We start from the raw sequence: 10,317 nt of genomic DNA, 5'->3' as shown, positions 1-10,317 counted from the left end.
AATGACACTTTTATAGACACATATTTTCTTATGTGTCAGCTTTTTGTAATTTTTCTTTTCTTTTTTTCAGAACTTTATTGAACAAGATGTAAGTTTACAAACAGTGTAGATTAACACTCATTATTTCGTACAGAAAAGGCAGCAATGTGGAGATAACCGGACAGTAAATAACAAACAACAAAAGGAACAAAGAAAATACAAATGAAGAAACATACATCGATTTAAATACATAAATTCCCTCGATGCAAAAGTATTTTTGTTTTGTGTTTGCGCCCCACGGTAGACGTCACGCGTTGGGGGCGTGGCTTTACGACACTCTGAAACGCTATTGGCTGAGCGTTAAATTTGAAACGTAACGGGAGCAGCGAGCAGCAGCTCGGAGGACGGAAACACCACAAACGATGGAACTTATCAGCAGAAAACGGATTTGTTCATCCAGTCGTCCCGATAAGAGTTTAATATATCCACAGCAGAGGAGTTAAATTACTTGTTTTGTTCAGACGTCTTAAAAACTCTTCAAATGGACATCGCTGCGTATTTACAGGAAGTCGCGCGGACGTTAGCCGGTGTTAGCTGACTGCTAACGTATTGCTGTGTTATGAGCACTTTATAAAAGATTTAACTTTTATAAAATGGCCTTAACGTTCCTTCATTTTCATGGATTTCTCCGACTTTATTTTTGGAGGTGTTTTGAAGACAGTTTGTCCTCGTACACGGGAGACGACCCACTGGATCCGTGGGACAAGTGAGTAACGGGATTGTTTTTAAATGAGGAAACGTTCGTCTCTTTATTGTCTGTAACGGAGAGAATTAGAGAAAACACACTTTAACAGCAAAAACAATACAAATGCACATCTGAAATCACACCAGGCATCACTTCAAACTATGGACATAAGAGACATTTGCATTAAAAGCTTGAGTTGTCATGAATACAGACTCAGCTCCGAGTATGAAGGTATCAGCTGTGCATCTGTTATATTTCTTTAAGAAGTGTTTAAAGAAGTCTTCCTCTTGTGTTCCAGTTTTTATTGACCTTTAAAAGCTTCTTTTTTTGACCTTCCTGTGATTATCCGGTTCCTACCTCAGATCCATTTGTTTCATTCTCTTATTTTTTTAGCTTCATGTCTCCCAACCTGGATGTTTTGTTATATTGTGTGATTGACAGCTCAGTGTCCCCCCTCCTCCCCCCATCAGGTTGGTGGAGTACCTGGAGCAGATGCGACCGGCGGAGGGCGGCGGGATGTCGCTGGTGTTGGACAGCCTCGTCCAGAGATTTCTGAACGTGGAGCGATACGCCAACGACGTCAGATACGTGAACTACTGCATCAAATGCGTGAGTCCGGACTTCAAACACGACGACGGCGTGAAGCGGTCACGCCTTTTTCCTTCTTCACGCTTCTCTTCCCGCGTCTTCGGCAGGCGAGGCACCGGTCCGACCCCGTCGCCCCGTACGGCCACGTTTTCGGCCGCGGCGTCGGCGGCGGGACGGCCGCCCCGTACGCGGCCCGGGCCCGGCGGCCGGAGCTCTGGGGGACGGACGAGCAGGCGGACGCCGTGGACCAGAAAGCGGTGGAGAACCGGGCCCGGCCGGCCGACGCCGTCCTGCACGAGTACAGGTAAACCAGATGTTTTGGAGGTGTCCGATTCAGCGCTTCAAACTGTAGAACGACGTGTCACCGACAGGACCTTTTTAAATCCTGCAGGCGGTTTCAGACCAGAACCAGGATCCCGGCGCCGGCCTCAGGTGGGACTTCTGGTTCTCCTCCGTTGGTTCCTTTTTAAAAGTCGCGTCTGCCGTCTTGACTTTTATTTCGTGAAAGCGGGTCGGACCGCGCTGCAGAACTCCCACTTGACCGATCAGATGTCCTCCGACGGACAGGCTCAGAGCGTGGTGGGTGTGCGTCTCCGTGGTAACGGTTTAATAACGCCGCGTTATCCTGTGTTTTTGTTTTTCAAACCTCGCTAACACCCTCTGTGCTCTCTGTCCCAGCCGTCTGTGGAGTGCCCGTTAAAAATGTCTCTGAACAGGACGACCGTGACGTAAGTGGACGGTTTCAGTTTTAGGATCTTTTTTTTAGATTGTATTGTGTTGTTTTTAATTAGTTGACTCAAATAACTCCAGGATGTCTCATCCACGGTCTCCTCCATAGAGTGTCCCGCTCGGAGACGTCGGGGACGATCCCGTCCGGCCGGAGCTCCGGGGTTCAGAACGTGTCCGAGTACCTGGAGGACGAACTCGTCTGCGAAGGATCCCAACTTTGTTTCAAGGAGGTCCGAGCTCAGAAATACTTCCGTAAAGTCCAGGAGAGACGGGAGGAGGAGGAGGAGGAGGAGGAGGAGGAGGAGCGGAGGGAAACCGGTGAGTCAGCGCTTTCTCAATCTACCGTTTAAAAAGAAAAACCTTCATTAAGTGAGATTATGACGTGGTTTTTGGTTTGGCTTGAAGCGGAGAAGGAGCAGAAGGAGCAGAAGGAGCAGAAGGAGCAGAAGGAGCAGAAGGAGGGAGTCCGCAGCCTGACAGGTCTGATGGAGATAATGAACCAGGATCTGGGGTGTTTCGGTGTTTCAGGACCGGCTGAGTCTCAGGAGGTGAAACTTCAAACTCCTTCAATGCTGCATTAACAGTTAAATATAAAAACTACAACAGAGTAAAAAGTAAAGAGACAATTAAATATTTATTCAATCAAAGGCTGCTTTTAAACATCTGAAACCTGGTATGTCTGGTTCTTCAACATTTCAGCAGGAAACTCATCTCATGAGAAAACATCCTTTTCCTTGTTTTTTTCAGCTCTGTGCAGCAGAACCAGCCACCAGTGGGAACCCGGATCCTTCCCAGCATGCCTCTGGGTGTCCCCGACCCTCCGACCGCCTGAGCAGCAGGAACTCTCTGGGCCTGAGGTTGCACACCGAGCCGGCCTTCATCCACGAGGCCGCCGAACCTCCTCCTCCTCCTCCTCCTCCTCCTCCTCAGCAGACAGACGCTCTGCGCTCTGAGATTTCCCATCATGCCTCTGTGCCGGCAGATGCGGAGCCGCCGCTCCACGAACCCGCCGATGTTCCCCACCAGGACGCCGGAGAACCGGAGGAGGCCGACGGCACGCAGCAGTGAGTCGAGTCCTCCTGCAGCGCGTCGGCCATCTGAGAATCTTTTCTTTCTTCATCTTGTTTTTGTTTTTTGTTTCTCAGAGACGTCGGTGAACCGCCAGCAGAGCAGAAACTGGACGGGAAGTAAACCGCCCGTTCACCAGCAAGCTCCTCCCCCTTTCTGTCCCTCTCAGCTTCCTGTGACTGTCCCCACACCTCCCTCTCTCTCTCTGCGTCTCCCTCAGTGTCTCACGGCGGGACGTCCAACCTGTCTCACGTCACTCCCAACACCTGGCTGGGCTTCGTTCAGGCCACGCCCTCCAGGGTGCCGTCGCCCACCGTCAACAGGAGGGAGGCGCTGGGTGAGCACAACCGTCGGATGGGGAGGGGGGGGAGGAGGTGAAACTCAGGTAAAACTCCTCAGATTACATCTCAGTGTTGCTATGGAAACGTAAATAGAGCTAACCCTACTTTTACTGTGAATTCACCGCAGCTCTCCGAGCGCACCGTTTCTAGTTGACGTAGTTTGTCCGGCGCCATCGAACCGTCTCCGTGTCGTCTCTCAGGTGTGATCAGGGACACGTTCGCGGCCCCGACGTTCCTCCGAGACCCGTTCGGCGACGCCTCGGCGCTCCACGCCGCCGAGCGGGAGTTGGACGCCGGCGGCCCGACGAACGGTAAATACGCAGCGAACTGTGTTTGTTTACATGAAGAACATTTCTACAAGTGGAATCTGTCACCTGTGTTGAACATCAACTTCTGAACTATTAAATATGATTATTATTGTCAGTATTCACCTCAACTGAAGCCAGTTTCCTGCTGACCTTCATCCTCCTTTATGATTGACAGGAGGCCCCTCCTCGTGCATCAGCCCCCCTCCGCTGCCCCGTTCACCATCTTCCAGGACAACAACCACAAACAAAACGGAAGGTAAACAAAACAACAACTCAATCACATGTTTTCGTCAGACTGACTTTTTGTCAGTGCGAGCTCCGTTTCCACGGCAACACACGGGGTTTGACTAAGAAGTGGAAAACAATCGGCAGACTCTCATGGTTTTACTTCGTGGTTTCTGCTCAGCGCTGCTGCTCGTCCCACCGAGAAGTCCAAACCCGTCCGAGCTCTGGCTCCGGTCGCGCCGCCGAAGGCAGACAAACCCAACGTGAGTTCGTTTTTACGAAGACGTCGATTCGTCACGAACGCACTTCGTCGGCGAAGTGGTGAAACAGACGTTGTTGTTTTTGTCCCCGTCTCTCCAGGACACTCCTCCCGACCCGATGCCGGACGAGAGCACCATGTGGGGCGCTCGCTACAACTCGCTCCACTCGCTGGCCGCCTGTCCCAACAGCACCTTGGACTTCGCCATGTTGGCCCAGTGCGTCTCCACGCCGTTCACTCACAAGACCCCCCTCAGCGGCAACTTCTACCAGGACCCAGGTACCGGTACCGGACCCGGACCTCCCCGCCTCACAACACGGTTCTTTTTCTTCTTCTTCTTAATCTGGTGACAAACGAAGACTTTTTCGGTTCTTCACAGAGAACAACGGCGGCGATGCTGACGACGACGCTTTCATCCGACGTCAGACCCAAAAACTCAGGTAAGCGTTGTGTCCTCAGGTAACAGAGGTTGTGATGAGCATGTCTCACTGACTGACCGACCCCCCTCCTCCCACCCTCCCTCCCCCGGTGTCTCCCCCCCTGCAGCCCCATCAGGGAACAGAGTCCGACCGACGACAAGCTCTCTGAGACGGCCGTCAGCCAGCTGGTTCCCTCCTCGGCGAGGCAGGGCACCATCGTTGGGGAGGGTCTGGCTCAGCACTGCCTCGCCACCTCCTCCGTCACCTCCTCCATCACCGTGGTGCAGCCTCCTCCCCCCGCCGTGCTGTCCTTCAGAGACCAGACGCTTTGTCCCGCCGACTCCTCCGGGACCTCCGCGGCCTCGGCTCGACCCGGCAGCGAACCTTTTCAGATCACGGAGGATCTCGGCGAAGGTGCGTTCGCGACCGTTTACCAGGCGACGAACCCGGTGACCTCGGAGAAGGTGGTTTTAAAGGTGAGACGTCATCTCCACGATTCGCTCTCTTTTCACAAAACTCCTCAACGGATGTGATTCTTTCTTTTTAGTGACCGCAACATTAGTTTTTTTAGGAGATCTGCAGAACTTGAAAACTTTCCTGCGGAAACAAAACAAATAAATGCCCCAGAAAGGGTTAAAAATTCTTAAATTAAATTCTTTTAAATGTCCTGAATATAGTTGAATGCAGCATTTGGACACATAAAAAAACAGTAAAGCTAAATCATAGCTGAATCATTTTCTTTTACATAATGAAAGCCAATATTTTGAGTCCCTGAACCTAATTTAAACTCCTTTTAAAGGATTTAATAAAGTTGCAGCGCCCCCCAGTGGTCCATTGGTATGAAACAATATTGTTTTTTTAATGTGTTGTATGTTTTTTTTGTCTAAATCTCAGAGATTTGACTTTTCCTGTGAAACATGTCCAAACAGTCACAGTTCAGTTTATTGGATCTGAGTGACGTTGGACAGAAAGACTCTTGACGTCCAACGTGTCTCCCTGCAGGTCCAGAAGCCGGCCAACCCGTGGGAGTTTTACATCCACACGCAGCCGGACGCCCGGCTGCAGCCCGCCGTCCGTCACCTGTACGGCCGCGTCAGCTCCGCCCACCTCTTCCACGACGGCAGCGTGCCGGTCGGCGAGCTGCACGACTACGGCACCCTGCTGGTCCGCTGGTTTATAACCGCTCCTTCACGCCCAGAGAGTCTCTGCTCCTTTTTCCACGTGTGAAGTTTGATTCTTTCTTTTTTTCACCTCCACCTTCAGAACGCGGTGAACGTCTACAAATCCCTGAGCGACGAGGCGATGCCTCCGCCGCTCGTCCTGTACTTCAGCGTCTGCATCCTGCGCACGTTGGAGCGGCCGCACGCCGCCCGCATCGTCCACGCCGACGTCAAACCCGACAACTTCCTGCTGGGAGAGCGGTACGCCCGCGACACCATCGATTCTACCGACGTGGACGCGTTGACTTTGGAAGGAAACGTCTTCGTGTGTTTGTTTTATTTTTTCAAAGCTGCCGCTGTGTTTTTTTGGAGGTTCCTGGAGAACAGCTGCTTCGACCCGGACGGCGTGGACCACGGCCTCGTCCTCATCGACCTCGGACAGAGCATCGACATGCGGCTTTTCCCAGAAGGCACGGCGTTCACCGCCCGCTGTTTGACGTCGGGCTTCCAGTGCACCGAGATGCTCAGCGGGAAGCCGTGGAGCTACCAGGTGAGGACGCGCTGCCGCGGTTTGTCTTTCACACGTCTCTCCGTTTTCCTGCATCTTCACCTCGTGTGTTTTCCAGACCGACTACTTCGGGCTCGCCGGGACGGTCCACCGCATGCTGTTCGGGACGTACATGCAGGTGACGAACGACGGCGGCGTGGAAGACGAACGGTGTCTTCAGGAGGTAACGTCCGTCTCCGGTCCGTCTCCGGTCCGCAGAGTCGTTTTGTCCGATTAATTTGTATTACTTTTAGAAACACCAATATTGTGACAACAATACGAGTCCAGTTTGAATCGGACCGGGACCAGAGGTCGTCTGACCGGGTGGAAGCTAACCGGGACTCTTCTCGTCCTCCGGGAACCCTCACGGCGACCTCTGGCTGGACTTCTTCCACGTCCTGCTCAACGTGCCGGACGGCGGCTCGGCGCCGAGCCTGCGGAGCCTCCGGTGCCGGCTGGCGTCGGTCCTGCAGCAGAACTACAGCAGCAAGCTGCCGGCGCTGCTCAGACGTCTGGTGGTGCTGCTGCTGGAGAGCCGCAAGGCGCCGCGGAGATGACGGGAAACCCAACCACAGAAACGGGTTTCAGAGAGAGAGAGAAGGGTTGAAGGTCAAAGGTCACCGCAGGAGCAGCGCTTGTTTGGACATATAAAAGAATGAAGTCATTTTTATGTACTTTACTTTGGAAATTGAATTTTCTCGGCTTTCAAATTGTAAAAACTAGAGTTTGATTTTGTTTGTTTTAAAGAATAAATGTGTTGAGGTGCAGATTGTCTTCTCTTCATCTTCAGCTGCTCTTCTAAACTTCCCTTCTGATTTCTGTTTTTATGGAAATGAGTTTTGATATTTTCTTCCGTCACGTCATATTTTCTGCTTTTCTCCTTCAGAGAATCGGACGAGTCGAGCGGAGCTTTGTTCGGCTGTCGGACATTATTAGTAGTCAGAAGATCAATAAGAGAGAAGTCAAAACTATTTGAAGAATTATGTCAAAATTGTGATTAAAAAAAAATAATAAAATGTAATTATGCGATGAAAGTAAAAACATTTGTATGAATTAGTCCAAAATTCGGAGAAAAAAAGTCAAAATTATTATTAGAATTGTTCAAGATTGTGATAAAAACAATCAAACTTGGATAAAAGTAAAAAAAATAATTCTAACTTAGTCAAATATTTAGGTAAGAAAAGATAAAAAGTCAAAATAGTGATTTAAAACATGAAGTGTTTCCTAAGACAAAATTTGAAATCAAAAAGCTCAAAAGGTTTTACTTAAAAAAAACAACAACTGTGTGTGTGTGTGTGTGTGTGTGTGTGTGTTGCATGTTGCATGTTGTGTGTTGCGTGTTCAGACCTGCAGCTGCATACAAACATGCAGGAATGTTTGAAGTGTTTTCAGAGAAGCTGCAGCTCCTTTAACTCGTCTCCTCTGACAACATGTTGGACTTTCTTCAACTTTGAATGTTTATATATTTATATTTCCACAAATTATCACTGTTGATACGATATTTTCTGTTTCTTCCATCAATCAGTTGTTTGGACTGAATGATGTGCAAGAAGGAGGAGGAGAAGAGGAGGAGAGGAGGGAGAGAGGAGGGAGATAGGGGGAGAGGAGGGAGAGAGGAGGAGGAAAGGAGGAGAGGAGGGACAGAGGAGGGAGAGAGGAGGGAGAGGAGGAGGAAAGGAGGGAGAGAGGGGGAGAGAGGAGGGGGAGGAGGGAGAGAGGAGGAGGAAAGGAGGGAGAGAGAAGAGGGGGAGGGGATGAGAAGAGGAGGAGAAGGAAGAGGAGGGAGAGAGGAGGGAGAGAGGAGGAGAAGAGGAGGAGAGGAGGGAGAGAGGAGGGGAGAGGAGGAGGAGGAGATTTGTCAGCTTCCTGTGAGTCAGTGAAACCTTCATCCAGACTTCGTCCAGGTTTCCACGGTGAAATCCCAAATGTTCACGTACCTGTGGTCACTAAAACGTGAGGAACTCAGGTGTTGATGTTGATAAAGAGACCAACGTTGGAACACTTCCTCATGAAGGTTGTTGCTTCCTGCTGCTCCATGAACATGCAGGAATTATATATATTTGTAAATATAAATCAGGTAGAACTTATAATTAAAAACAGTTGTTCCTCAACATACCTGCCTGGAACATCCACGGTACTGTTGAGTCTCTCTGAAGCCTCACATCCCTGCTGGCTGACTGGGAAAGGAAAGGAAATGCTTTCAGAAGAAACACCAAACTATGCAGCTCATAATATGATACTCTGATAATAGAAACTTCAAAACACCTTCAAGTTGATTATCAAACACACATGATGCTAAATTCAATCTACGACAGAGAAATACACGTTAAATAAATGACTCTTTCACTCCATGAATGCTTTGAGTTCCAGAAAGAGGAAATTCATCTCTAAGATAATAATAATGTCATTTTACGTGAATAATAAACTGTCGTAGAAATACGTTTTCTGTCATTCAAACAGTTGTGAGTGTGCTGATGTTATCTAGAAAGCTCCTTTTAGTAAATAAGTGTATTAAAACTAGTGTAGTAAAGTAAGCAGCTTACTGGATAACAAGCCATCAGCAGCAGAGCAGTGACTGTCTGACATCAGGGCGGCTAACATGAGCTCAGGACAAATGATAGCTGGCTTCAACTGGAGTTCACCAATTCATGGTGAAACTAAAGGAGCTTTAAGATCATCATGATTTTAAGATCTGGAACTGACGTGACACAAAACTCACATGACCTCAGAGGTGGTTGAATCTCCATCTTCTGCTCTTTTTAAATCCCTCCATTGAACTTTTTGTTCTCGGCTCCACGAACACGACTCAGAGAATTCTTTGGGACCGACTGAAAATGGCCGCCCTCCTCCACCACGGTGAGGGTCCATGTGAGCCGCTGCCCGCTGCTCTCCGACACGTTAGCTCTTAATCCGACATGAAGGATGACGCTGTCAGTCGGAGATCATCGATGAACCGTTCAAACATCACGTTAGTAAACTGGTGAAAGTTTCTAGTGAAGTTTGAAGTGATGGTGAAACATCAGTCCCGATGTGTTCCTCTCGCTGCCGAACTTCGTCTGAAAAACGGGGATTTTCTAACTTCTTCCTTCGTCGGTAAAACACAGTTTAATTTCATTTGACCGAAACACCATCTGAATCTGTCCTGACCTCAACTGTCACTCGGCGTGTGTTCAGTCCGTCACATGTTCTGATTTAAAGCAGGAAATATCTATTTTTCTGTCTGCTTTGATGAACTGAATCCACCTAACAGCTGATAACAACTAAAGTTTTATACAAATACAACTTCCAAAGGTTTTCCTGCGCGCGCTCCTGTCGTTAGCCCCGCCCCTCTAAGAACCCGGTAGGTTACCAAGAAGGTCTCTCTGCTTGTCCTGATTGGCTGGCAACAGATTGACACCTGACCAACCAATACGGTGAGGACACGAGAGGTTCAAGGGCAACTCAAAACTGTAGGACACTTCAGGACTTTTCCAAACTACACTTCTCTGCTTATGAACACAAATGCAAATTCACTGTTACAGAATTACAAAGAAACACATGTAAACAAATTAGCAGGACGCTACAAGTGTTTATGGACATATTTGAAACATGCAGAAGGAAGTTAAATACTGCAGGTATTTGAGTGAAACTCCACCTTTATTTTCTAATGAATGAGGGATTATTTTCAGATGGACCTCCAGAAAACTAATAAGAAGGAGTGACTTTAACTAACAACACCGAGATAACTCCTTAGAAAACATTTATTGAATTTCATGAGAAGTTGAATGGGAGTCTATGGAGCCGGAGGCTTTTTAGAGACAACCTCTACTGGGACTAGAAGGTATTGCAGTTTATGACACTTCTGCATCCCCCTTGATTTTAACACCCTGAAATTAAGTCCACTTTTATATACAGTCTCTTTCTGGAGACAAATGAATAAAAAGGCTGTTAAAGAAAAGTGTTTGGGATG

At 48.8% G+C, this 10,317-nt stretch overlaps 2 protein-coding genes and 1 long non-coding RNA gene across 3 annotated transcripts; 2 read left to right on the top strand and 1 right to left on the bottom strand.

Annotated features, from left to right (window-relative positions):
* Positions 1-241: 241 nt before the first annotated feature.
* LOC138212238 (mitotic checkpoint serine/threonine-protein kinase BUB1-like) lies at positions 242-6,537 on the top strand (the record flags this gene model as incomplete). Its single annotated transcript, XM_069172541.1, has 17 exons — positions 242-745; positions 1,195-1,333; positions 1,420-1,616; positions 1,704-1,770; positions 1,991-2,040; positions 2,151-2,359; positions 3,290-3,446; positions 3,651-3,761; positions 3,934-4,014; positions 4,165-4,246; positions 4,344-4,521; positions 4,622-4,682; positions 4,789-5,137; positions 5,664-5,825; positions 5,925-6,082; positions 6,194-6,371; positions 6,448-6,537. Coding segments are annotated over exons 1-17 (2,382 nt in total), but the record flags the coding sequence as incomplete, so codon positions are not given.
* Positions 2,357-3,283, top strand: LOC138212324 (uncharacterized). Its single transcript, XM_069172650.1, has 3 exons — positions 2,357-2,589; positions 2,789-3,105; positions 3,187-3,283. The coding sequence occupies exons 1-3, from the start codon at positions 2,419-2,421 to the stop codon at positions 3,230-3,232; spliced, it is 534 nt and encodes a 177-aa protein (XP_069028751.1). The 5' UTR covers positions 2,357-2,418; the 3' UTR covers positions 3,233-3,283.
* Positions 6,538-6,558: 21 nt separating the features above from the next.
* Positions 6,559-9,667, bottom strand: LOC138212332 (uncharacterized). Its single transcript, XR_011179428.1, has 3 exons — positions 9,088-9,667; positions 8,485-8,545; positions 6,559-6,895 (listed from the first exon to the last, which is right to left on the bottom strand). It is a non-coding gene; the product is annotated as an uncharacterized lncRNA (long non-coding RNA).
* Positions 9,668-10,317: the final 650 nt, after the last annotated feature.

The sequence above is a fragment of the Embiotoca jacksoni genome, unplaced genomic scaffold (genome assembly GCF_022577435.1).
Source record: "Embiotoca jacksoni isolate LCO1_2020_lvr unplaced genomic scaffold, fEmbJac1.0.p SCAF_54, whole genome shotgun sequence".
NCBI classification, from domain to species: domain Eukaryota; kingdom Metazoa; phylum Chordata; class Actinopteri; family Embiotocidae; genus Embiotoca; species Embiotoca jacksoni.
The sequence above is the reverse complement of the archived record's forward strand: the minus strand, read 5'-3'. Positions and strand labels throughout refer to the sequence as shown.

What these genes read in the sequence shown, in the direction of transcription:
- LOC138212324 (XM_069172650.1), top strand. Translation starts at nt 2,419, where the DNA reads ATGACGTGGTTTTTGGTTTGGCTTGAAGCGGAGAAGGAGCAGAAGGAG. An exon ending in GACCGGCTGAGTCTCAGGAG is followed by an intron (nt 2,590 to 2,788) that starts GTGAAACTTCAA and finishes TGTTTTTTTCAG; the next exon opens with CTCTGTGCAGCAGAACCAGC. An exon ending in GAGGCCGACGGCACGCAGCA is followed by an intron (nt 3,106 to 3,186) that starts GTGAGTCGAGTC and finishes TTTGTTTCTCAG; the next exon opens with AGACGTCGGTGAACCGCCAG.